Source organism: Malaclemys terrapin, chromosome 3, assembly GCF_027887155.1.
Source record: "Malaclemys terrapin pileata isolate rMalTer1 chromosome 3, rMalTer1.hap1, whole genome shotgun sequence".
Classification (NCBI taxonomy): Eukaryota; Metazoa; Chordata; order Testudines; family Emydidae; genus Malaclemys; species Malaclemys terrapin.
The window spans coordinates 203954211-203980697 of record NC_071507.1 but is presented as its reverse complement, the minus strand read 5'-3'; the positions used below and the strand labels follow the sequence as shown (position 1 = coordinate 203980697).

The following is a 26487-nucleotide window of genomic DNA, read 5'->3' as shown; positions in this document are numbered from 1 at the left end:
TGACCTTGTGGATGGCTTTGCACAAATGGGCTTCCCTCACTGTGGAGGGGCGATAGATGGCACGCATATTCCAGTTCTGGCATCTAGCCACCGAGTACATTAATCAGAAGGGGTATTTCTCAATGGTTCTCCAGGCACTTGTGGATTACCGTGTGTGTTTCACAGACATTAACGCAGGCTGGTCCAGAAAGGTGCATGACGCACGCATCTTTCGGAACACTGGCCTGTTCAGGAAGCTGCAAGCAGGGACTTTCTTCCTGGACCAGAAGATCACCATAGGGGAAATTGAAATGCCCATTGTGATCCTGGGAGACCCTGCCTACCCCTTAATGCTGTGCCTTATGAAGCCATACACGGGCCAACTGGACAGCAGCAAGGAGTGGTTCAACAACAGGCTGAACAAGTGCAGAATGACTGTTGAATTTGCTTTTGACCGTTTAAAGGCCCACTGGCATTGCCTATATGGAAAGCTGGACCTGGTCGATGACAGTATTAATATGCTTATAGCCACGTGCTGTACGCTCCATAATATTTGTGAAGGGAAGGGTGAAAGCTTCACTCAGGGCTGGACCGCTGAGGCTCAGTGCCTAGAGGCTGAGTTTGAACAGCCAGAGACCAGGGCTATTAGAGGGGCGCAGCATGGGGCCATAAGGATCAGGGATGCCTTGAAGCAGCAATTTGAAGCTGACAGCCACTAATATTTGTGGCTATGCTCAGGAGTGCAGTGCTTGTAATGCTAGGAGGTGATTGTGATTGGTGCAGACAGTGCACTGTGAAGGTTTAAGATAATTGTCTGTCGATTTGCAGGGCTCTGTTTGCTTTCAATTAATAGAACAAAGATTGCTTTCAGACCAACTCAATTGTTTTATTAAAAAACAACAACCGGAGGAGAGAGTCAAACAAAAAAACACATCAGCACTGAGGGGGATGGGGGAAGGGAAGATCCCAGGAGGAGGAGGGGTCCCGGGACGGCTCAAGATTTGTTTATGTCCAGGGATCATATCCAACTTTCTCCTTTGGAGTACAATGCAGCGGGTGCTGTACTACAGCAGGGCCAAACTGCAGAGGGATGGGTGTTGAGTGCAGTGGGTACTGGGAGTCCACAGTGCTGAACTGTGATGGGGAAGGAGTGGAATGCCGCGGGTACAGACTGGAGCCAGGAGGTTGATCACAGAGTGTTGACAGTGTCTGGGGGAGGCATGGGAAAGAGTTTTGCGACAGCGGCTGCAGGAGAGGGCGGGTGCGGAGCTGCTTGGTTTGCAGTGCTAGTATCGCCTGGAGCATGTCCGCTTGCTGCTCCATAACATTTAAGAGACGCTCTGTGGCTTCATTCTGGGTGCTGCGTTCTCCTTTCGGTCCCTCTTCTCGCTGTCCCGCCACGCCTTCAATTCCTGTTTTTCAGCCGCGGAGTGCATCATGTCATGCAGAAAGTCCTCCTTAGTTCTTCATGGCCGCTTTCCAATTCTGCGCAGCCATTCAGCAGGCGATAACAAACAGGGAGGCTGGTTTCCCAAGGTCATACCTGTGCAGTTTAAACGCAACATTTTACAGAAGCAGTATTGTTTGCAACGCACAGAACTCTGATTCAGTGATATAAAACACAGGCAGTATTCACATGCCTGTCACTAACTGGCTGACCCCAGGCAAGCATACATGAGCCACAGGACCCCCAAAATGGTGAGCAACTGCAGGGGCAGGGGAAATCAGTGTTCCCGGACCCTACTGTACACTGGGCATGTGGCTCTTGGGGAGAGCCAGCACTGTAGGGGGGGCTAATAATCATTCCTGTCCCCACATTTTCCACAGGATGTGATCATTAGGGAAGATATCTTGGTGCTGAGGGTGAGCAGGGAATCAAGAGAGGGTCTTCTCTAAGACTGCGGCTTCCGCCCTGGCCCTTATGTGGCTCGCCCGTGTGCAGCAATGGTCCCCCCGCCCCCTGCAATGGCAAAGTGGCGCGGGAAAGTTACCGTTAATGAGGCAAGAAACAAAGCAGCTCTGCTGAAGAACCTGCAGCAGCAGATTGCCCAGTATCTCCATGAGCATTTCCTGGAGATCTGAGGCAGATTCCCGTGAAGAGAGGGAGTCAATCAACACCCTGTTCCGCCGCTCAGACTAGGCATGTGGTGGTACACGCATCATACAGACGCAAGCCTGCTTTCTGCAACCCTCCTGCCCCCAACAACTCGCCTCAGTGATTCCCCAAATCAAATCCACTTACCAGGAGCCTCCTTTCCTGTTTGTGCTTCGCCAAGATCTGACAGCTGTGACTGGCTAGCCTCCTCCGGGTAGAAAAGAGCTCCTGGCTGCATGTATCTTGACCTCCAAGTCATCCTCTGCCTCTGGGTCCCCCTCCCGCTCCTCGTCCAAGATTTCCTCCTCCTGGCTCGGAACCAGGAAGTATCCACCAAAGTATCCACAATGGTCTTCGCAGTGGAGGTGGGGTCGCCACCGAGTATCGTGTCCAGCTCTTTGTAGAAGCGGCAGCTCATGGGTACAGCACTGGAGCAGTGATTTGCCGCCTACGCCTTGTGGCAGGCGTTCCACAGCTCCTTCACTTTGACCCTGCACTGCAGTGTGTCCCGGTCATGGCCCCTTTCTGTCAGCATCGTGAAATCTGTCTGTAGGTATCATAATTCCTACGGCTGGAGCGCAGCTGGGACTGCACAACCTCCTCTCCCCAAATGCTGATGAGGTCCAGCAGCTCGGCATTGCTCCAAGTGGGAGATTGCCTGGTGTGTGGAGCAGGCATGGCCACCTGGAAAGATGTGCTGAGACCACTGCACATGTCACTGAGCAAACAGGAAGGGGACTTTCAAATTTCCAAAGGAATTTATGGGGTGGGGCTGATGGTTGGTCACCTGAGGGCAGGACAGTAGAGTTCAAACCGATGACCAGCGAGGCAAGAACAGGCATTGTGGGACACCTCCCAGAGGCCAGTCTCAGCGCTGTAATCGACCAGGGTATCTACAGTGGCACCGCGGCGCTGTACCCCCGGCACAGAAAGCTCTACGCCTCTCGGCAGGGTGGATTTTTTACAGCGCTGCAACTGCACAGTTTCTGCGCAGTAAGTGGCTTGGCAGTGTGTACCTTCGGGACAGCTGCTTTACTGGGCAGAAACTTGTCACTGTAGACAGGGCCATAGAAGCATGGCTTTATTTGTGTTCGTTTGTAACCTTTTCTATCTTCATCCCTTATATCTGAACTCACTTTAAACCTCTTTTTCATGAAATAAACGTGTTTTACTTTTCTCTGAACCAGCCCAGTGCATTGATTGAATTGAAGTGATTGTTAACACCAGTCAACCTAAGAAGCTGCTGGTTCTGTCTCTTTAAAGGAGCAGAGAACTTAATACCTTCTGTGAGTGGACAGTGATGGGGGCTGTGCATTAGAGGCTGGAGTTCACTGATGTTACCTGCTAGGCAGGGTTTGGGCCAGCAGAGCCCTGAGGGGGTTGCAGGCCAGGCAGACAAGCGGGTGTGTCAGGGAGCTGTCAGGGAGCTGAGCTGCAGCAAGGCTCCCACTTGCTGAGGCTGAGGGCTGGTCTACACTGGGGGGGATCGATCCAAGATACGCAACTTCAGCTACGCAAATAGCGTAGCTGAAGTCGAAGTATCTTGGATCGAATTACCTGGGGTCCAGACAGTGCGGGATCGATGGCCGTGGCACCCTCATCAACTGAAGGTTACTTGTGCCCTGTAGCCATCAACAGCCCATCACAGGCTGGCAGAGGGGGGGGGAAGGCATAGTTATCTCCCCACCACCCAAGCCCACTGGACAGAGGGCAAAAGTGCAGATGGCCCCTGGCGTGTCTGCAGAACCACAGCCCAACTCATTGACCAAACGCCAGAGGAGATGGGCAAGGGCCCTGTTCACCAGCCAGTGGGGATGTGAAATGACAGCCCCTCTGCTGTCACACCCCACTGTCCTTGTAGGGTTCCACTGGCTCTGCAGGCAGGTCCCTCTGCTTGAACTCGGACATGAAGCCGGCTCCCTGCTGCAAGTGTGTCCTTTAGCATTTACTTATGCAGGAAACTGCAACTGAATTTGCACTGCTTTAGCAGTGACTGTTCCCTGATTCCTCCCTACTCCTGCCTGGCCACACCCCCTGTTCACACACTGTTTCTCAGTCATGTGGACGGTGCAGAAGGGTTGATGGTGAGAGCGGGATCAAATCATCTGGTTGCATTTCCCTTCCCCACTGCCTTCCCAAGTCCTTTTTTGGGCTGTTAGGCCCATTTGCTCCATGTGTGGAAAGGCTGGAGGGTGTTACAGGGCCCTGAGACTCTGACTGAGCAGTTACTGTGCCCAACTTGACAGTGTCTCTCTAGTACCATTGCCACTACTGGATGGAATCAGAACTGCCAGTTGTCTGTGTCATAGGCCCAGTAGTGCCTGCTAATGAAGACTCTCCTGTAGCTTCAGTGTTGCTTTTGGAAGAAGAGGATCGGAATTCGATCCCTGCTGTGAAGTTCTGAGTGGCTACAGCACCTGGGCAGGTGATATTTGTGAAGTTCTGGGTGGCAAGAGATTTGATACATTTGGGGAGGGATAGCTCAGTGGTTTGAGCATTGGCCTGCTAAGCCCAGGGTTGTGAGTTTACTCCTTGAGGGGGCCACTCAGGGATCTGGGGCAAAATCAGTACTTGGTCCTGCTAGTGAAGGCAGGGGGCTGGACTCAATGACCTTTCAGGGTCCCTTCCAGCTCTATGAGATATATAGATGGAGTTATACCTATTTTATTTGATTTTTAGTCTGAAAAGGAATGCCATGGCAGATTTCAGCTATTTTACTTGCAAAACAGAGGATGTTTTAATCTAAAACGATTCAACCTGGGGCTTTTAGCTTTTTTTAACATGACTATTTGTCACCTTTGCCATTTCCATCCTGATGAGAACTGAGATTTACCATCTAGAAACGTAACCCACACCCAGGATGTCTTGTGCTCAAGCCCCGCCTAGAGGTGTCTGGGCCACACCCAGTGTGTAGATTGTCTACACTGCAAATGGGACGTCACTGCAGCATGTGCAGACATACCTGTGCTAGCTTTGACCTAGACAGCTCAGGTACCGATAGCAGTGAAGCCACGGCAGCACAGGCTGTGGCACAGACTAGGTGCCAAATACAGCCCCCCACGGAGCTGGGTATGTACTTGGGCAGCTAGCCCACGCTGCAGTGGCTTCACTGCTATTGGCACCCGAGCTAGCTAGCTCAGAGCTAGCGGGGGTATGGCTCCATGTGCTGCAGTCACACCCCCGAGGGCCGTGCAGACAGAACCCTGGGGGTGGAGTAGCTTGCTGTAGCCTTGGGTTACACAGCAGGTCTTTTAGCTCAGGCAGTTGAGGCTCATGTGTTTAAATCCTGAGATCTCAGGTTCAGTTCCTGCTGCCGAGCCTCCCAGGGGCACAGTGTTACACACACAAATACCCACACTTTCATCCTGTCTAGACCAGAGGTTCTCAAACTGTGCAGGAGGGGGAATGTATTCTGGGGAGGTGCAAGATGCTTTTGGAAAAAAAAAACCTTACTGCACACAGGGGCAGCAGGTTTGTAGAAATTTTGGTGGTGCCCAGAACGCCCAGAGCCGCCCCCCCAAACTCTGCCCCCCACCTGCCTAAGGCTCTGGGAGGGAGTTTGGGTTGGGGAGGGGATCTGGGGTGCAGGCTCTGGGATGGAGTTTGGGTGCTGGGTGCAGGCTCTGGGATGGAGCAGGGGGTGGGGGTGAAGGAGAGGGTGAGGAGTGCAGGCTCTGGGATGGAGTTTGGGTGTAGGCCCGGGCTGGGGCAAGGGGTGGGAGTGGAGGAGGGCGTAAGGGGTGCAGGCTCCAGGAGGGAGTTTGGGGATGGGAGGGGGTGCGGTGGGAGGGGGTGCAGGCTCTGGGAGGGGCCGGAGGGTGTGTGTGGGAAAGGGGTGGGGGTGCAGGCTCTGGGAGGGGGCAGAAGAGTTCGGCGCTTACCTGAGTCTCCTAAGCAGGGCGGGCCAGGGTTCTCCGCATGCTGCTACCCTCAGGCACTACCCTTACAGCTTCCTATTGGCTGCAGGGGTGCTTGGGGTGGGACATGGACCCACACCACCCAGGGGTCGCAGGGAGGGGCTGGCAGCCACATGGAGTGAGCAGGCAGGAAACCGCTCAGCTCTGCTGCGCTGCTGGTGATGGGTGGGGGCCCCGGGCTGTTTTAAAGGACCCAGGGGACACAGAGGTGGGAGGGGGCGCCCGGGGGTGGAAGGCAGGGCCAAAGGAGAGACCGGTGCTGGAACCAGACTCATGGTGTCTGGGAACCAAAAATATTCCTGGTGCCCAGGAACCACGGGCCCATAGAACTCGCTGCCCATGACTGCGCCAGCAATGAATAACTAGCAAAGCTGATTCCTCCAGACATACCAGGCCCTCAGATGGTGTTGTGCGTTTGACTCGAGCTGGCATTGTGCATTTTGGCGGATTTCTGTTCAGCCTGCCTAGCATTAGACAAAGTCGTTGCCATCTGTACGTTAATCCGCTTGCTACAACACAGTGTGACCATTTAATTGTAAGCGTCACCACAGTTTTGCTTTTGTTCTTATTACAAGGGATCGTTGGGTCTGTCTGAATCAATGCCTCACTGTTTTTAATATTTAGTGACTTGCAGGCTGGTTTATTTTTTATCTCTATATGTACTTGTGTGGCGGAAGAGGGGGCGTAAATTACTACTAGACACAAAGAAGTGGGGAACAATCAAACACGTTTGAGAACCCCTGGTACTGTTGTTAGACACTGCAGTCAGAAAACACCAGCCAGAACAAATGGCAGATGCTTCAGAAGCCGATGGGTGAACATGGATGAGGTGGTAGCTAGAAGGAGGGGTTGCAGGAGGAAGACAGGCAGACACACTGTAAATCTCTAAAGGAAAGACTCTCAGTCCCTGAAGCCCAGGGACAGTCTATTCCACTACCTCAGGTATTCCTCCAGCTGCAGCTTATCAGACTTGGTGACCACCAGAGCGATGTCACTGCACATCCCGCCTTGGTAAGCTTTGATGCTCTCTTTCAGCAGCACTTCATGGACTTTGTCCCCCAGAACTCGTTCGATGTCGCTGATAACCCAGATGACTGAACATTTATTGATGCTCTTAAGGAGAAAGAGGGAGAGAGAGAGAGGGGATTATATCTGGAAGCATAGGCATCGACTCCATGGGTGCTCTGGGGCTGGAGGACCCACAGGGAAAAATTAGTGGGTGCTCTGCACCCACCAGCAACCAAGTTCCCCTCCCTGCCCATCCCAACTCCTCCTCCCCCCCAAACGCCCCGCGTCCCCACTCCTCCACCTCCCTCTCAGCGCTTCCTGCCCGGCCGCCACCAAACAGCTGTTTGGCCGCTCGGGGGTGGGGGGGAGGAGTGGGAACGTGGTGCGCTCAGGGGAGGAGGCAGGAAAGAGGCAGGGCCAGGGTGGGGATTTGGGGAAGGAGTCGGAATAGGGGCAGGGAGGAGGCGGAGTTGGGGTGGGGACTTTGGAGAAGGGGTTGGAATGAGGGTGGGGCAGGGGCGGAGCCTCATGGAAGAGGTGGAGTTGGGGCAGGGCCGGAGGCAGGGTCGAGCACCCACCAGTGGGAGCAGAAGTTGGCGCCTATGTCTGGAAGCAACGAGGCAGCCATGCTCCATCCTGAGACATGCTGAGCGCTCTGGATTCCCCACTGACTGCAATGGCAGTGCAGAGTGCTCAGTCTCTGCAGGATTGTGCCAGCAATTTACAGACTTGAGCCCCTAGCTCACACCCCTCAGCTGTGTGCCACTCAGGACTGTGCTAGCTGGAGGTTCTGAGCTGACCTCTAGGGGTATTTCTACCCAGCAACTACTGTAAACACCTGTGGCTGGCCTGGGTCAGCTGACTTGGGCTGTGGGTCGGTAAAGTTGCTGTATAGACATTTGGGCTTGGGCTGGAGCCAGAGCTCTGAGACCCCGTGGGGGAGGGAGGGTCCCAGAGCCCAGGCTCCAGCCCAAGCCGGAACATCAACACAGCAATTTTACAGCCCCAGAGCCCGAGCCTGAGTCAGCTGACATGGGCCAGCTGTGGGCGTTTAATTGCTGCGTAGACATTCGGTGGGACAGCCCTAGTGCAGAGAAGAGAACAGTGCATCTGATCATTGCAGGGTCTGCACTAGTGAAGAGCGGATGGAGAAAGGCGCTATGGGGCTTTGATGCTACAGGAATCCAGGAGCAGCAATGGATCCAAACTGGGAAGCACCATTAGCTAATATCAGAGATGGACTCTCAATATACGGTGTGGATGCTGCTTCTGTTCATTCCACTAAAGCCTTCCCCAGGCCACAGAGCTCACGGCCCACTCTAGAGCTTTCCTTCCTTCATTACACTGGAATAGTTACATTAGAACCAATGGTTAAATGCTTTCCAGCCAAATAATGTATCAGAATTTCCTCCCACACATCACAGAGCTGGTGAGTCACCTCTTTCCACATTTCGTCCCTTTTGCTGTTGTAATCTCCTGTCCCGGGAATATCCATAAACACGACACCTTCCGGAATCATGTCAGACTTCGGAATCGTCACTTCCACGTATTTGATTAGTGGCCAGAGTCGCATCTTGGCTTTCTCTTCCTCCAGTGCTGCCTCCTCCTCATCCTTATTACTCTGACTCCGGATATAGGGGTCCAGTTTGTCAGAGAGTTCTTTTGCCTGGAACACAATAAATAAATCAAACTCTGCCCCTCTTGAAATCATCTGTGAACAGTAATTTATTGAACAACCTTCCACCGGAGGGCGGGGAGGGGAACGGAGGCATTGTGAGACTATGTTTCATTCCCTACCATTTTACAGCGGGGAAACTGAGGGGGCTGGAGCACTCAGTGAGTCATTGTCTGAGCTGGGAATAGAGCCCAGGACGTCCAGCCTCCTTCCAATTCTGATAGAGCTTTCACAAGAGCTAAACAGCAGGAGGGAAGCACAGCATCTCCCTCTGGTACTGCAGAGGACACGTGTCAGAGTCACTGTAGCTCAAGGCCTGATTAACTTTCTCCAGCAGGTCCCTGGGAGTGGCTATGGCTAGGGAATGGGGCAATGAGGTGGGCTGCTGGGGGCAGAGGGTTACAGTTGCCTCTGCATGGCTGGCAGTAAAAAGCAGAAATGTTCCCTGTGGTCAATTCCTCAAGGAAAATCCCCACCTGAAATTTGGGAAGAGAAAGGCAAGAAAACCCCTGAATATCCCAAAGCCAAGATGACATTTTTAAATCGAAACAAAGCAAAACAATTGTTTCAAAGTGATGATTCACCACAAATGATTGTTCGTTTGGTTTGATGTCCCTGATCGGAAAAAATCAGAATATCAGTTACAATTGACATTTTCCTGCCTAACGTTTAGACTTCAACTAACCCACATTTTCCAACTGGAAATATTTTTGGTGAGGAAATGTTGCCGGGCTCTAGGTGGCAGCACTGGAGCTGCCTTCCTGCCAGGGGTGTGGAGGAGTGGGATGGGGCAGGCGGAGCTCACTCCCTCAGTGGGACAGACTGGGGTAATCTCCATGGGGAATCCCACAATAGATTCATGCAGGAGGGGACAATTTTGCCCTGAGTTTGGCCTATTCCAAGTTCTCTGCAAAAACCCATCCACAGCCAGCAAAGCTCGTTCGTAGCTCAATGGAAAGCTGAAAGAGGCACCTACTGAATGTAAATGTTACCGCCTTTCCTTAAAGGGGTACGTCTGCACTGCGAAGGGGGCAGAGGGGTATGATTGCAGCACATGGAGACATACCCGAGCTAGCTTGGGTGTGTCTAGGAGACGTCAGACTGCAGCACTGCCAACTTTAAGAGATCAAAATCTTTTTGGTGATTTTAAAAACCACCAAATCCTGTTTTTCAGTTTGTCTTTTGACCTTTTAACTCCCCTTTACGCCTTAGTCATTGTGTGTATAATAATTTCAGGTTGAAAAAGTCAGACTTTAGTGTACACCTCTCCCTAGCCGCTCATCCTCTCCTCACCCCCAAGACAGGGAAATGTCTGGTCACCCATTTCCTGTCACTGTCTTGACTCTCTCCCCTCCTACTTTTGTTCCGCTGACAAAAGACTGACTGGCTGGTAAATAGTTTGAGCATCACGGCCTTAATTAGTGCAGCAGGGTTCACACTCCCACGCAGAACGTATATAATTGTTCAGGGTTGATGACTTACATATTAGAGAACTTTAAATTTATATCGGTCACTCATAGAAGCGATGTCACAGGAAAAACTATGAGGCATTGGTTTAGCCATTGGCAAGAAGCAACACTTCCCTGCTTCTCCTCCCCACCTCTCCCCTGCCTTCACTGTCTGAAACTGGGACTGAGCCCAGCTGCTCCGGACTCCCTCCGCCGGCTCTAGCACCTCCCTCCCCATCCCCTCGCCTTCCCAGCCTCCTCCTGCTCTGGCCTCACCCTCTCCACCCATCTCCCTGACATAAGAACGGCCACACTGGGTCAGATCAATGGTCCATCTAGCCCACCACCCGGTCTTCGGACAGTGGCCAATGCCAGATGCTTCACAAGGAGTATACAGAACAAGGCTCTTTATCTAGTGATCCATCCCCTGTCGTCCACTCCCAATTTCTGGCAGAGGTTTAGAGCATGGGGTTTGTCCCTGACCATCTTGGCTAAGAGCCATAGATTGACCTATCCTACATGAACTGATCTCGTTCTTTTTTGAACCCACAACGGTCTTCTGGATTTGGAATTTATGATCACACACTCACTCACCTGCGCTCCCGTGAGGGGAATACAATTTGAGGAAGGGATATTTACTAGGGGCTTTGCCCTCAACAGGTCTTCATAAGATCTGGTTACAGCATCTCTCCCATAAAGCGCTTGAAGCTTTTGGACAGCTTCACCTACATCACCTTCCTCCTCCTCTTCTTCCTCCTCCCCGGGTTTCCACACAAGCTCCACCAGATTCTTCAGTTCCTCGTTCCATTCCTGCCAGTACAGAGAAGGGCAAACAGGCCATTGTTATCTTGGGCATTCGGGGGGCCGGGGTGGGGGCCGGGCAAGGCTGCTACAGAATAATGCAGGAGTTGGGGCTGGATTTGACTTGGGTTGTCGAGGCAGTGGTAGTGGATTTCAGTAGCTATGGGGGTGCCTAGAGCTCAGGCTGGGTGGGATTGGTGGAACAGCATTCCAATCAAAGGGACTACAGAGCTATTTTAGTGCCGAGCAGAGGGCAGAGGATGGGAGCTGGAAACTGGCTCGGTGCTGCAGGAGACGCTGTGGGGAGTTATAGTGCAGACACAGCACAAGTGGTTCCCTGGCTTCTGCAGCAGATGAACTAGCTGTGGTTCCAGCAGCAGGATTCCCCTCTGGACAACTACAAGCAAAGCAGGGAGGGAAGTGCTGTTGCTTCCACCTGTCTCCTCCTGATAGGGTGACCAGATGTCCCGATTTTATAGGGACAGTCCCGATTTTGGGGTCTTTTTCTTATATAGGCTCCTATAAACCCACACCCCCTGTCCAGGTTTTTCACATTTGCTGTCTGGTTACCCTACCTCCTGACCTCCTAAGAGAACCAACCCCAACCCCATCCTTTACTTAGAGGACACACATTCCTTCCTGGAGCCCTTGGCAATCATCAGGCAGGGCTGAGGTTTAATACAAGAAGCAGCCAGCAGGGGCCTTCTGGGCCAGGGAGTCAGCTGCCCTCTCCATAAGACAGAGTTACCCCGTGGAGGGGCTGTGGCTACACACCCTGCAGCCAGGATACTGTCCTAAAGAACACATCCGTGCCCTGCGCCATGCTGAGGAATTAGACTTGCCTGTAGTGAGAGAAGGTGAATTTTTGCCTCGTAGTTTTTGCTCCGGCTGCTGCTGACTTGCACGATGCACGAGGTGCAGGCTTGGCTCCCCGACACTGGCAGGAAGAACTGCTGCTCGATGATGGCATTGAACAGTGAGCTCTTCCCAGCCCCGGTGCTGCCAAAGAGCCCAATGTAAATCGGGTCCAGAGAAGACTTTTCTTTCAAGGAGAGGAGGCGGTTCCTGAGGAGGAGGAGAGAGGGAGGGAGGGTTAGACAGATTCACATATTTGGGAAGGGCCAGGCAGTTCCCTTCCTCACAAATACAGCCCCATTGGAGTCAATGGAAAGACTCCCCTTCTTCCCAACCCCCAAATTGATTTAGATGAACACTGGATCAGGCTCCGCTATCGTTAAGGTTTGGCTGGATGGACAGACAAGTTTTCCCGCCATAAACCATGAACCAAGGCCTAGAGGAGCTACAGCTGGCGAGGGGCTAGGAACCCTGGAATATGCCCCTAGAAGCAGGTGGTCTGTGTCATGGGGTGTATGTACTCCATGCTTTCCCAGCAACCAAAGGGTTAATACAGGTACTGCCAGATAGTACCGGGTTTACCAGTCAGAAGGGGCCCCAGCCAGCCCGATCCCCCGACCGGCTGAGCCGGCCAGGAAAGCTGCCCTTGCCCCCGCTCTGCCCTGTCTTTTCCCACTTCTGCTCCGCCCCAGCCCCTCCCCAACTCCATCCCTTCCCCAAAGCCTCCGTCCCTGCCCCGCCCCAACCCTTCCCCCATTCCACCCCTTCCCCTGAGGACTGCAGCAGGGGTCGGGCGCGTCCTGCACTCACCGGGTAACGGTAAGTGGAGCGACCCGGCCCCCACCTGCTCCACACTGCCAGCTCCCAGCCAGTTCCCCCCTGCCCCCCAAGACCGGGATCCAGGGGAGCAGAGTGGCGTGGGCTGGGGCCAGGTCACTCCATTTCCTGCTGCCCCGTGAGTGCGGGGTCAGGCCCGCCCTGCAATTACTGGGCGGCAGGAAGTGGATAACCTGGCCCCAGCCCGCACCGCTCCTCCGGCTTGTGCTGGGGGGCTGTTCCCTCCTGTCCCCCAAGCCTGGGGAGGAGAAGGAGCAGTGGGGAAAGTGCATGGGATGGGGAAGAGAAGGGGATGGGGGAAGCAGGGGCAGGGGGGAAGCTGGAGCCCAGCATGCGGCATCCCCTTGGCAGAATGGGTTACACTTGGATTGCACTGTCAGGCTTTTTTTTCCCAACCATATGGGTATAAACTTTTTTTTTTTTTTTTTTTGGTATTACAATCTGAATCACAAGAATGTAGGTGCTGGACTTTAAGAAAAACACTTAGTATTCAGTTCTGCAGGAAAGGACCTTGGGGTTACAGTGGATGAGAAGCTGGATATGAGTCAACAGTGTGCTCTTGTTGCCAAGAAGGCTAATGGCATTTTGGGCTGTATAAGTAGGGGCATTGCCAGCAGATTGAGGGACATGATCATTCCCCTCTATTCGACATTGGCGAGGCCTCATCTGGAGTACTGTGTCCAGTTTTGGGCTCCACACTACAAGAAGAATGTGGAAAAATTGGAAAGAGTCCAGCACAGGGCAACAAAAATGATTAGGGGGCTGGAGCACATGACTTATGAGGAGAGGGTGAGGGAACTGGGATTGTTTAGTCTGCAGAAGAGAAGAATGGGGTGGGGGGGAATTTGATAGCTGCTTTCAACTACCTGAAGGGGGGTTCCAAAGAGGATGGATCTAGACTGTTCTCAGTGGTGGCAGATGACAGAACAAGGAGCAATGGTCTCAAGTTGAAGTGGGGGAGGTTTAGGTTGGATATTAGGAAAAACTTTTTCACTAGGAGGGTGGTTAAGCACTGGATGGGTTACCTAGGGAGGTGGTGGAATCTCCTTCCTTAGAGGTTTTTAAGGTCAGGCTTGACAAAGCCCTGGCTGGCATGATTTAGTTGGGGATTGGTCCTGCTTTGAGCTGGTGGTTGGACTAGATGACCTCCTGAGGTCCCTTCCAACCGTGATATTCTATGATTCTATTGACAGACTCTCTATAAAATCCCACCAGTTGGCAACATACTGTAACAAATTTTATTTGAGCAAATTCACCAAATTAAGTTGGTTCCTCAGGAGAAATTAAGTGTACTCAACTATCTTTGGCATTTTGTGCTAAAAGATCACTGCAAGAAAAGCTGGTTTTGAGATACAGATGAGAGGTGCTTTGTTTCTTACTAAACTTTATCTGATTGAAGATTATTCAGGACTAGCCAATTACAGCTAGAAACAAGTTCCCCTGTTAAGCAGGTCCATCAAACCCTCACCCGGACAAGCCCCACCTCCCCTGCATCTGTACCATCCCGATTAGCCCTCCCAGACACCCTCCCCTCTGAGCCCCAACTACCTACACCTGGATCCCCACCTAAATGAACCCCACCTCCCCTGCACCTAGACCCCTCCTGCTGAGCCCCAAACACCTTCACCTGGATCCCCTGCAGAGCCCCATTGCCCCTGCACCTGGAACCCTTCTGTGCATCTGGACCTCCCACTGAGCCACCCGCACCCAGAGTGCCCCACAGAGAACTCTCTTACCCCCACCTGTATCCCCCCACAGTAAGTCCCTCTGCACTTGCAGCCTGCTGCTGGGCTGAGCCTGCTCACCCACACCTGTTGTGCCTGGCAAAGGGGGGCAGGGCCCCAAGGTGTTTCTGGGGCAGGCCTGGCCCTTGCACTGTGTCAGGATTGGGTGCAGCCTCACTGCCGAGTCCTTGTCCCGGGGTGGGGTGGGGGAGGCTGCAGGGTAATCTCCCACCTCCATGCAGCCAGTGGCCTGTGCTCCCCACTGCCATGTTGGAGCCTCCACATTTATTTATTGACAAATAAAATTTGCAGAATTTTAAGATATTTCAGCAAGCAAAAAAGAGGACGGGAGGAGCCCCGCCCCCGTCCTGCCTTAGCCCCACCCCTGCCCCTTCCACTCCCTCCCACTTCCCGCCCCCCTCAGAACCCCCAACCCTCCCCCCGCTCCTTGTCCCCTGACTGCCCCCTCCTGAGACCCTCCCCCCATCCTAACTGGCCCCCTAGGACACTACCCCCTACCTGTCCCCTGACTGCCCCAACCCTTATCCACACTCCCACCCCCAGACAGACCCCCAGGACTCCCACGCCCCATCCAACCACTCCCCACCCCCTGACAGCCCCCCCCAGAACTCCCGACCCATCTAAACCCCTCTGCTCCATGTCCCCTGACTGCTCCGATCCCTCTCCCCACCCCTGCCCCCTGACAGCCCCCCAGAACTCCCAAACACACACACCCCCGCTCCTTGTCCCCTGACTACCCCTCCTGGGACCCCAGCTCCTAACTGCCCTCCAGAACCCCACCCCCTACCTAAGCCTCCCTGTTCCTTGTCCCCTAACTGCCCCTCCTGAGACCCTACCCCCTACCTGTACCCTGACTGCCCAAAACCTTATCCACACCCCCACCCCCAGAAAGCCCCCCCCCCCGCTCCCTGTCTCTTGACTGCCCCCTCCAGAACCTCCCTGCCCCTTCTTCGGCCCCCTGGGCCCCTTACCGTGCCGCTCAGACCAGCGTGCCGGGCGGCACGCTGGGCAGCAGGGGAGGAGGAGCAGGTGGAGGAGCTCCAGACTGCCGGAGGCCCGATGCAAATGGCCGGCCGGCGATCTGCGAATGCAGGGAGGGAGGGAGGGAGTGATCTCAGCTGCAGGTAGGGTGACCAGACAGCAAGTGTGAAAAATCGGGACAAGGGGTGGGGGGTAATAAGATCCTATTTAAGAAAAACACCCAAAAATCGGGACTGTCCCTATAAAATCGGGACATCTGGTCACCCTAGCTGCAGGGGAGAGGAGGGGGAAGCGGAGGAGGGGCTGTCTCTGGCTGTCGGAGCCCCATGTAAGTGGCACCATTTGGCCGGCTGCCCTGTCAGCCGCGCGCGCTCTGCATGGGGGCGGGGGGGAAGTCCAGACATTTACAGATTCCCCCCGGACGGTATTTTTAACTCAAAAAGCCAGACTTGTCCGGGGGAATCTGGACGAATGGTAACCCTAGTGAGCAGGCAGGAGAAAGGAACTCCTGTCAGCAGACTACTAGAGCTGCCCAGGGAGAACACCCCAGCAAGGGGCGAACAGGCCAACAGACTGAAGAGCCTGCAGAGGCCCGAGGGAAGGCAGGACGGCGCTCAGGGTACTCTCAGAATCAGCAAACCCAGACGCTCCTAGTCTGGCTTGAGGGCCCTGAGCTGGAACCCAGTGGAGTGGGTGGGCCTGGGTTCCCCTACCAGCCGCCCGACAGACCTGAGAACAGAGAGGCTTTCCAGGTTCCTGGACACCAGGAATGGCCTGACAGCCCTGCTGAGCTGAGTGAACCAGACCAGGCCCTCCCCACGTTTGGCTGTGGGGACACCTGTGGAAGCAGGGAAAGAAAGAGAGGATTTAAGTGCAGCCATTTAAGTGCAAGAGACAGAGCAACTGTTCTGTCAAGACTTAGCCTAATATCGCGAGACCTGTAGAAGCCGGGCTCACGTCAGAAGCAAGTGGAAAACAGCAGAATAGTCAGTGTGACCCAGCCTTGAGATAACGCTGTTTGAGAAGAGAAAGTGAGAAAATACTGGACTAGATAGCAAACAGCCTAAATAAAATGCAGATGTTTTTAATTAATTCACATCACAAAGAGGTATAAATGCTTGTGTGATTTTGCTTGTACTTTGGAGAAACTGAGGCAGAGATGCTCTGTCAGTTGTGTTCTTCCCTTGCAATTGCATGTCCTGAATAAAGCTGTCTCTGATTTTGTTGCTTCCAACCTGAGAGTGGAGTTTGTTTGTTCCACACACCTTTGCACTGACGCACCACCTCACGGTCTGACTCAGGTCTGCGTAGTGCAGTATGGACGTGTCAACACGGTTGTGAGTCCGGGGTCCAGCCATCCTAAACATGGGTTTACAATGCCATGTGGATGCACAAGCGCAGGCTTGGAAATACTGACTCTCTAGGCATGGGTCCCACAGACCCAGATTTACAATGCAGTGTAGACATACCCCTAATGGCCTTATTCTCCCCATGTCATCCTGTTCAGGGGGCAGGGTTCACCCTGGCTGGAAAAGGCAGCGGGGCCCAATCCCAAACTGGGAGCATCCCCAGAGAGCCGTGTAAGCCCAGAGAAGCCTGTGCAAAGGCCCTGAGTCGTGCTACCCCTCTTTGCTTCTCCTTGGTTCCTGAGCAGCAACGTTCTATAGAACCTGCACCATTAGGGATGCCTCCCGGCCACAGTTTCCTCTTGGAGCCCTTGGGGGAGACCCATGTGGGGAAGGTATCTGCAGTGGGGTTCTCTTTTCCAGTAGCTCTACAGGGCTGGGGAATGAACTGTCCCTGCAGCAGGGACATCCCAGAATTGCAGGGTTCTTAAACTTTCCTCTGAAGCAGCTGATGCTGCCTCTGTCAGAAAACAGGACCCTGGTCTAGAGGGACCGTGGTCTGATCCAGTTTGTCAATTCCCATGGTGCTATCTAGACACAGGCCTGAATTGGAATCCTGCAGGAGTTCAGAGCCAGATCTGTACAGTGCGACATGGGTCTGTCCATAGAGCAGGTAAGCAGAGCCCTATGTGAGTGTAGGCTTGGGTGTCTAAATCATTGGGCTTTAAGGGAGAAATTGGGCTGCAGACTCACTTGAGATATTTAATCTCGTCCGATATATTATCCTGGGACAGAGAGTTGGTCAGCTTCTTGTACGTAGTGTTCAGAACTTTTCGGATCCTGGATTCCATAGTTTCATCTGGAAGGAGGAGACAATTACATGCCAGGGATAGACTCAGGTCTCACCAGCTAAGCAGCATTGTGTCAGGTCAGTGCAAGGAGGGGAGACCTCCAAGGAAAACCCAGGATACTATAGGAAATGGCAACGGTGATTCAATAGATGGCTCTTCATCCCTATCAGCCCCAATGCTCCAGCATGGTGCTAGGGGGTGCTGTGCTACCAGCCCAGTGGTTCTCAACCCGCGGCCTACAGGCCACTTACAGCCCAGTCAGCACACAGCTGCAATCCACGTGCCATCCTCAGGGCCGTACAGGTAGTATATATATTGTCTGCCTTGCCCCAGCTCAGAGAAGTCAATGGAAAACCATCAAAGACAAACTATAAACCTCCAAACCACTTGGAAGGGGAAAGGAACAATATGGCAATGAAGGAATGGCCCTGCCTGTGAATAAAGACAAAAGACTGATTCAGTAGATCTTAGGATGAGTGGGGAAGACTTGGTCCTGGCTACTTGGGACAAGCAAGTGCTGCAAAAGACAGAACTTTGGGGTGAGACTCTACTCTATTAGCTAGGAAAGGTAACTATTAGTAAGTGTAGACCCTAGTTCATGTCTTATGATTTTGTTTGATATGAAACCATTTGTTTCCATCACTCACCCTTGTTTCCAGTTGAATCTCTAGTCTTTCTGAAACTAATTCCCTTTTGTTTCGCTATGATTAGGGCCCTACCAAATTCACGGCCATGAAAAGTGCGTCACAGACCGTGAAATCTGGTCTCTCCGCTTGAAATCTGGTTTTGTGTGTGCTTTTACCCTGTACTATACAGATTTCACGGGGGAGACCAGCGTTTCTCAAATCGGGGGTCCTGACCCAAAAAGGAGTTGCGGGGGGGGGGGGGGTCCAGGTTATATTAGGGGGGGTCGCAGTATTGCCACCCTTACTTCTGTGCTGTCTTCAGAGCTGGGTAGCCAGAGAGCGGCAGCTGTTGGCCGGGCACCCAGCTTTGAAGGCAGCGCCCTGCCAGCAACAGTGCAGAAGTAAGGGTGGTGTAATAAATAAAGTGTGTGTGGGGGGAGCTCCCTTTGATGGACACCCAGACAGCTAAAATCCCTCCTGGTAGCTGTTCTTTATTTGCTTTACCTGTAAAGGGTTAAAAAGTCCCCCAGATAAAGAAAAAAAGTGGGCACCTGACCAAAAGAGCCAATGGGAAGGTAGAACATTTTAAAATTGGGAAAGAAACTTCCCCTTTGTCTGTTGTCTCTGGGCTGAAGGGTCAGAGCAGCCATGCATGATTATAAGTCATCAGATCATGCCTAGAACTACTTATCTGAACTCCAATGTGTAAGTAGATCAGAATGTTTAGCTAGATGCAATTAGGGTTATTTCTTTTATTTCTTATTGGTTTGTGGACTCCTCCGTGCTAACCCCAGATGCTTTTGTTTGCTTGTAACCTTTAAGCTGAACCCCCAAGAAAGCTAGTTTGAGTGCTTGATTTTTGGAATTGCTCTTTTAAAATCTAGCAAAAGCCTAAGTTCCAGATGTATTTTCTTCCTTTTTGTTTTTAATAAAATTTACCTTTGTTAAGAACAGGATTGGATTTCTGGTGTCTTAACAGGTTTGTGTCTATGCTGATTGATTAGCTGGTGGCAACAGCTAATGTCCTTTGTTTTCTTTCTCAGCTCTTCCCCGGGGGGAGGAGGAGGTGAAAGGACTTGAGGTACCCACAGGGAGAAATTCCCATGTGCTCCTTCCTGGGTTCAAAGGGTTTTTTTGCATTATGTGGTGGCAGCGTTTACCAAGCCAAGGTTAGAGAGAAGCTGTAACCTTGGCAGTGTAAAACAAGCCTGGAGTGGCCAGTATTAATTTTTTAAATCCTTGCGGGCCCCACTTCTGCACTCAGAGTGACAGAGTTGGGATTCAGCCTTGACAGTGGTAATACCTCAGAAGGATGAGGTAGACGAGGCTTTCTTTGGACGACTAACTGAAGTTTCCAGATCACAGGCCCTGGTTCTCATGGGAGACTTCAATCACCCTGATATCTGCTGGGAGAGCAATACAGGAGTGCACAGACAACCCAGGAAGTTTTTGGAGAGTGTTGGGAACAACTTCCTGGTACAAGTGCTGGAGGAACCAACTAGGGGCCGTGCTCCTCTTGACCTGCTGCTTACAAACAGGGAAGAATTGGTAGGGGAAGTAGAAGTGGGTGGCAATCTGGGCAGCAGTGACCATGAGATGGTCGAGTTCAGGATCCTGACAAAGGGAAGGAAGGAGAGTAGCAAAATATGGACCCTGGATTTCAGAAAAGCAGACTTTGACTCCCTTAGGGAACTGATGGGCAGCATTCCCCGGGAGGCTAATATGAGGGGGAAAGGAGTCCAGGAGAGCTGGCTGTATTTTAAAGAAGCCTTATTGATGGCTCAGAAACAAACCATCCCGATGTGCAGAAAGAATAGCAAACATGCAGGTGACCAGCTTGGCTTAACAGTGAAATCTTCGGTGAGCTTAAACTCAAAAAGGAAGCTTACAAGAAGTGGAAATTTGGACAGATGGCTAGGGAGGAGTATAAAAATATTGGTTGAGCATCTAGGGGTGTAATCAGGAAGGCCAAGGCACAGCTAGCAAGGGATGTGAAGGGTAACAAGAAAGGGTTATACAGGTATGTTAGCAACAATAAGAAAGTCAGGGAAAGTGTGGGACCCTTACTGAATGGGGGAGGCAACCTAGTGAGAGATGATGTGGAAAAAGCTGAAGTACTCAATGCAATCCTCGGTCTTCACAGACAAGGTCAGCTCCCAGACTGTTGCACTGGGCAACAAAGTATGGGGAGGAGGTGAGCAGCCCTCAGCGGTGAAAGAACAGGTTAAGAACTATTTAGGAAAGCTGGACATGCACAAGTCCATGGGTCCAGATCTAATGCATCCAAGGATGCTGAGGGAGTTGGCTGATGTGATACCAGAGCCATTGCCCATTATCTTTGAAAATTCGTGGGGATCAGGGGAGGTCCCGGACGATTGGAAAAAGGCAAATATAGTGCCCATCTTTAAAAAAGGGAAGAAAGAGAACCTGGGGAACTACAGACCGGTCAGCCTCACTTCAGTCCCCAGCAAAATCGTGTAGAAGGTCCTCAAGGAATCCATTCTGAAGCACTTGGAGAGGAGAGTGATCAAGAACAGTCAGCATGGATTCACCAAGGGCAAGTTGTGCCTGACCTTATTCCTTGACTTTAGCAAAGCTTTTGATATGGTCTCCCACAGTATTCTTGCCGCCAAGTTAAAGAACTATGGGCTGGATGAATGGACTGTAAGGTGGATAGAAAGCTGGCTAGATCGTCGGGCTCAACGGGTAGTGATCAATGGCTCCATGTCTAGTTGGCAGCCGGTTTCAAGCGGAGTGCCCCAAGGGTCGGTCCTGGGGCCGGTTTTGTTTAATATCTTTATTAATGATCTGGAGGATGGTGTGGACTGCACTCTCAGCAAGTTTGCAGATGACACTAAACTAGGAGGCGTGGTAGATACACTAGAAGGTAGGGATCGGATACAGAGGGACCTAGACAAATTAGAGGATTGGGCCAAAAAAACCTGATGAGGTTCAACAAGGACAAGTGCAGAGTCCTGCACTTAGGACGGAAGAATCCCATGCACTGCTACAGACTAGGGACCGAATGGCTAGGTAGCAGTTCTGCAGAAAAGGACCTAGGGGTCACAGTGGACGAGAAGCTGGATATGAGTCAACAGTGTGCTCTTGTTGCCAAGAAGGCTAACGGCATTTTGGGCTGTATAAGTAGGGGCATTGCCAGCAGATCGAGGAACGTGATTGTTCCCCTTTATTCGACATTGGTGAGGCCTCATCTGGAATACTGTGTCCAGTTTTGGGCCCCACACTACAAGAAGGATGTGGAAAAATTGGAAAGAGTCCAATGGAGGGCAACAAAAATAATTAGGGGGTTGGGGCACACGCCTTATGAGGAGAGGCTGAGAGAACTGGGATTGTTTAGTCTCCAGAAGAGAAGAGTGAGAGGGGATTTGATAGCAGCCTTCAACTACCTGAAGGGGGGTTCCAAAGAGGAGGGAGCTCGGCTGTTCTCAGTGGTGGCAGATGACAGAACAAGGAGCAATGGTCTCAAGTTGCAGTGGGGGAGGTCCAGGTTGGATATCAGGAAAAACTATTTCACTAGGAGGGTGGTGAAACACTGGAATGCGTTACCTAGGGAGGTGGTGGAGTCTCCTTCCTTGGAGGTTTTTAAGGCCCGGCTTGACAAAGCCCTGGCTGGGATGATTTAGTTGGTGTTGGTCCTGCTTTGAGCAGGGGGTTGGACTAGATGACCACCTGAGGTCTCTTCCAACCCTAATCTTCTATGCAGATGATACCAAACTGGGAGGGATTGCAACTGCTTTGAAGGATAGGGTCATTATTCAAAATGATCTCGACAAATTGGAGAAATGGTCTGAGGTAAACAGAATGAAGTTTAACAGAGACAAATGCACGGTACTCCACTTAGGAAGGAACAATCAGTTTCACACATACAGAATGGGAAGAGACTGTCTAGGAAGGAGTACGGCAGAAAGGATCTAGGGATTATAGTGGACCACAAGCTCAATATGAGTCAACAGTGTGATGCTGTTGCAAAAAAAGCAAACATGATTATGGGATGTATTAACAGGTGTGTTGTGAGCAAGACACGAGAAGTCATTCTTCCGCTTTACTCTGCGCTGGTTAGGCCTCAACTGGAGTATTGTGTCCAGTTCTGGGCACCGCATTTCAAGAAAGATGTGGTGAAATTGGAGAGGGTCCAGAGAAGAGCAACAAGAATGATTAAAGGTCTTGGGAACATGATCTATGAAGGAAGGCGGAAAGAATTGGGTTTGTTTAGTTTGGAAAAGAGAAGACAGAGGGGACATGATAGCAGTTTTCAGGTATCTAAAAGGGTGTCATAAGGAGGAGGGAGAAAACTTGTTCACCTTAACCTCTAAGGCTAGAACAAGAAGCAATGGGCTTAAACTGCAGCAAGGGAGGTTTAGGTTGGACATTAGGAAAAAGTTCCTAACTGTCAGGGTGGTTCCTAACTGTCTGGAGATATTTAAGAGTAGGTTAGATAAATGTTTGTCAGGGATGGTCTAGACAGTATTTGGTCCTGCTATGAGGACAGGGGACTGGACTCGATGACCTCTCAAGGTCCCTTCCAGTCCTAGAATCTATGATTCTAATTATAACACCGTGAAATTTCAGATTCATGACATGTATGATTTTTAAAATCCTATGACTGTGAAATTGACCAAAATGGTCCGTGAATTTGGAAGGGCCCTAACTATAATTGAACTCAAGAGCTGTGCGTGGTACAGGAGCGGTGGGCTAAGGTAAAACTGGGATACATTGTTCCTTTGGGAACAGAGGATCTGGGATTTCTGTGGGTATCCAGAGACCAGTGGGACACTTTGAAGGCACTTGTGGGCTGGCATGTGTCTATTGTCAGCCTGCAGGGCAAAGCAGGGCTGCTGTAACCCAAAGGAGAGTGCTTGAGTGGCTGACAGGCTGGTTGTATTATAGCGTTAACGACCAGCTGGCAAAAGACTCCCTCACACTGGAAGCAGGTGGCAACAAGGTGACTCACAGCCCTGTGTGCCCTGAGAAGCATCACAACTTCCATGGGATCCTGTGGCCCTGATCCCCCCTGCTGCAAGTGCCATAGAGTAGCCACATGAACATGGGCCGGTGCAGCCTTGCACCCTAGCCCTGGGGAGGGAGAGCAGCTTTTGTACCCTCAACCACAGCTGGCAAAAGTGGAGTCAGTCCTCTCTCCCCAAAGCCCCGTGTATTTCAGGCACATCCCAGCACAGCTGCCCAGTGTCAGCTGGGACTGGGGGAAGTTTTTCATACTTACAGGTTTTCAGGAACTCTTGCTCTTTCGGTACAAACGCTCGATACTTGTCCAAACTCCTCTTTTTCTTGGCAGGTGATTCATTTATATCTTCCCCCTCAGCACCTTTTCAGATTAAAAGGGCCTTTTCGTTAGTGTGATTGCCCTAGAGATGGACACCAGCTACAAGGCTCACTAATAAAAGACCCGAGGTTCAGTACATATGGCATGCGGCGACACTGACCCATTTACTGGTATAAACCCAGCATTGTTATTTGCATGACAGTACTGCTAGAGGCCGAGACTGCGCTAGGTGCTGTACACACACTAAGATCTGGCTGCAGTTATTCATACCTTTGTCACCTCTTGGCTGGACTACAGAAATGCAATAAACCTGGGCCTGAAACCTTCAGCATTTAGGTTGCCTCAGTTACACATGCTACCACGAGCTTATAATTTCTGTTCTCCGCTCCCTAAATTAGCTTCCCATAGAATCATAGAATATCAGGGTTGGAAGAGACCTCAGGAGGTATCTAGTTCAACCCCCTGCTCAAAGCAGGACCAATCCCCAACTAAATCATCCCAGCCAGGGCTTTGTCAGGCCGGGCCTTAAAAACCTCTAAGGATGGAGATTCCACCACCTCCCTAGGGAACCCATTCCAGTGCTTCACCACCCTCCTAGTGAAACAGTGATTCCTAATATACAATTTGACCTTTGTAGTGGAGCAGTTACCCCACTCTGGTAGAAAAAGGCTTCGACCTTGCTACACATGGTGGAGAATGCAGGCCCGACCGCTCCACCCCTGATACAAGTTGACTGTGAGGACTAGGCAAGGTGTGCCGAGCTACAGGAAGGGATGATGGAGCCTGGGTATAGTGGGGCTTTTTTTTTTGCGGAGGCCACAGGTGCTACCCCTGATTGGGGACAGGCGTCAGCGCCCTGGCGAAAGGGGGCTGACGACCCCCAGAGGCAAAGGGGATCCCTGCTGCATGGGATCTGGGAGACCCAAGAGGGACTCTGGGAGGTGCAGTGGGCCCCCCAGGAGCAATTGGGGCAGCTGGCGGGAGGGCAGTGTTAAGACTGCTGAGGCGAGAGTTCAGGAGGAACCGCCGAGAACCTGAGGAGAAGCCCAGCACCAGGGCCCAGAGGCTGGGCATGCAATGTAGGGCTTGTTATGCCTGTAAAAGGTGGGGACACTTAAAAAGGGATTGTCCCTACTGGGGTAGAGGTAGGGCGCCTCACCCCGAGCAGAGACGGGCAAGTCCTGAAGACAGTCCGCCGGGTGAGGGAACCCAGGCAGCTACAGACATGTGGGCCTGTGGGCGACGAGGGCACATGCAGTGGACGTGCCCAGGCCCGAGGCGGAAGGTCCAGGTCAGTTCCAGTGAGAGGGTGGGACCCCAGATGGACCAGGAGAGGCCCAGGGCAGCAAAGAGGCGGGGAGCCTGCTGGGGCTGCCATACACCGGCCCACATTAAGAGGCACTGCCCCCTTGAGGAAACTGAGGGGTGGCTGAAGAAGGTGCCTGGGGACCTGGCAGGGACGAAACTGGACAAGATGGAGGCGGCAGGAATAATGTCTGGCCGGTCATTGGGCCACCCACGAGAGGTGGCAGGTGGCAGAAGCAGAGGGGATGGAGGGGACCCAGTGAGAGGTCAGGACCCAGACTGTTGCCGAGCTGGTTGCAAATAAAGAAACTGAGACTGAGTGGGCCCAGCAAGAGGCCGGGACCCAGGTGGTAAAAGAGCAGGCCACCAATGGACCCAGACCCTAAAATTGGAGGGTCAGGGGGATGGATGCAGACCTGCGGGTGCAGCTGGAGGCAGCGGAGCAGGCCCGCCGAAAGGCACAGACAAACACTGGGGAAATGGCCAAAGTGTGGGAGGTGGTGGAAAAGAAGCGGGGAGCCCTAGAGGCACAGCTTCGGGGAGCCCAAGGGAAGAGTCCCCCCTGCCCCCAGGGGTGGGGATTTTGAGGGGGGGTGTGTGTAGCAGGGCAGTTACCCCGCTCTGGTGGAAAGGCTAAGCTGATTGGGGAAGCAGCCACACCTGGCCCTATTACAAGGGCTCAGGGAGGAGCTGAGTCAGTCTCTCATCTAGCTGCCTGGGAGCAGGGTCCCGGACACAGAGCAATGCTGGGGAAAGGCAAGAGGAGCTGGGGAGCTCCAGCCTGGCAACTCCCCAGGCCGAGGCCTTGGATAAGGCCAAAGGAGGCACTGGGGCTGCAGAGGGGCGGCCCAGAGACAGGCAGAGGCAGCTGGTCCAACCCCCTTGCCGATGATGAGTGGCCGTGACAGACTGCGTCTGCCCCAGTGAGAGGGGGCTAGATGACAACTGGCAGTAGCAAGGTGGACTAATAAATGACCACTGTGGGACCACACTAGCAGGGTAAGGCTGACTCCCAGAGTCGAAGATTGGCGTGACCTAGCAGATCACCGGTCCAGATACCAGAGGAACATGACGCCACCTGTAGCAGGTTTCACTCACAGGCTGGTAGGCCATGGTTCAACCATCCTTTCACCCCCTTAGTCCTGTGTGCTTGTGTGTGGTTGACTTGCAATTTGTGTATGGGAGAACAACTGTACTTGGAGTGCCACGGGGCAAGTCTGGCTGGCAATCATCAGGACTAACAGTTAAGCTGCAGCCCGTCAATTCCCAGTGAAGTGGCATTCTCCTGGACAGAGGTAGTGGGGAAGGGAGGGGACCCCGGGCCCTCCCTCTCCACTAGGTCCCAGCCCAGGGACCAAGAGGGAGAGGCATGGAATGTCTCGGTTGCTTCTTCCTGGTGCACCTGGCCAACCTCTCCGGGGCTGCTTCCTACCTCCTGATCTCTTTTAGTTTGGGGCATGGTCATATCCCACTGCCTCCTGTCTCCCCAGCAGGCCGTTCTCATTCAGTCTCAGCAGCTCACTCAGCCAAACAGGCATTCCCCTTCCTAGTGTCCAGTTATTTCCCCTCAGCAGGGAGTGAGGAAGGGAAAATGGTGAGACCCCTATGCTCCTGGTTGGCTCTTACCCACAGTCCAGACCCTCTCCTGTGCATTGCATTGTCCCCAGAAACAGCAAACTGGCTTCCTCCCTTCAGACGGCCTCCCCTTCACTATTC

At 52.5% G+C, this 26487-nt stretch overlaps 1 protein-coding gene across 1 annotated transcript in view; it reads right to left on the bottom strand.

Annotated features, from left to right (window-relative positions):
* The window catches only part of NUGGC (nuclear GTPase, germinal center associated), a 98139-nt gene that overhangs the window by 50858 nt on the left and 20794 nt on the right, over positions 1–26487 (bottom strand). The window contains exons 3-8 of the mRNA XM_054022981.1: positions 23407–23508; positions 17441–17546; positions 11766–11988; positions 10717–10932; positions 8438–8665; positions 6929–7104 (exon numbers count right to left, since the gene is read on the bottom strand). Coding sequence (XP_053878956.1) covers positions 6929–7104; positions 8438–8665; positions 10717–10932; positions 11766–11988; positions 17441–17546; positions 23407–23508 — 1051 coding nt within the window. The remainder of the gene's footprint in view (positions 1–6928; positions 7105–8437; positions 8666–10716; positions 10933–11765; positions 11989–17440; positions 17547–23406; positions 23509–26487) is intronic.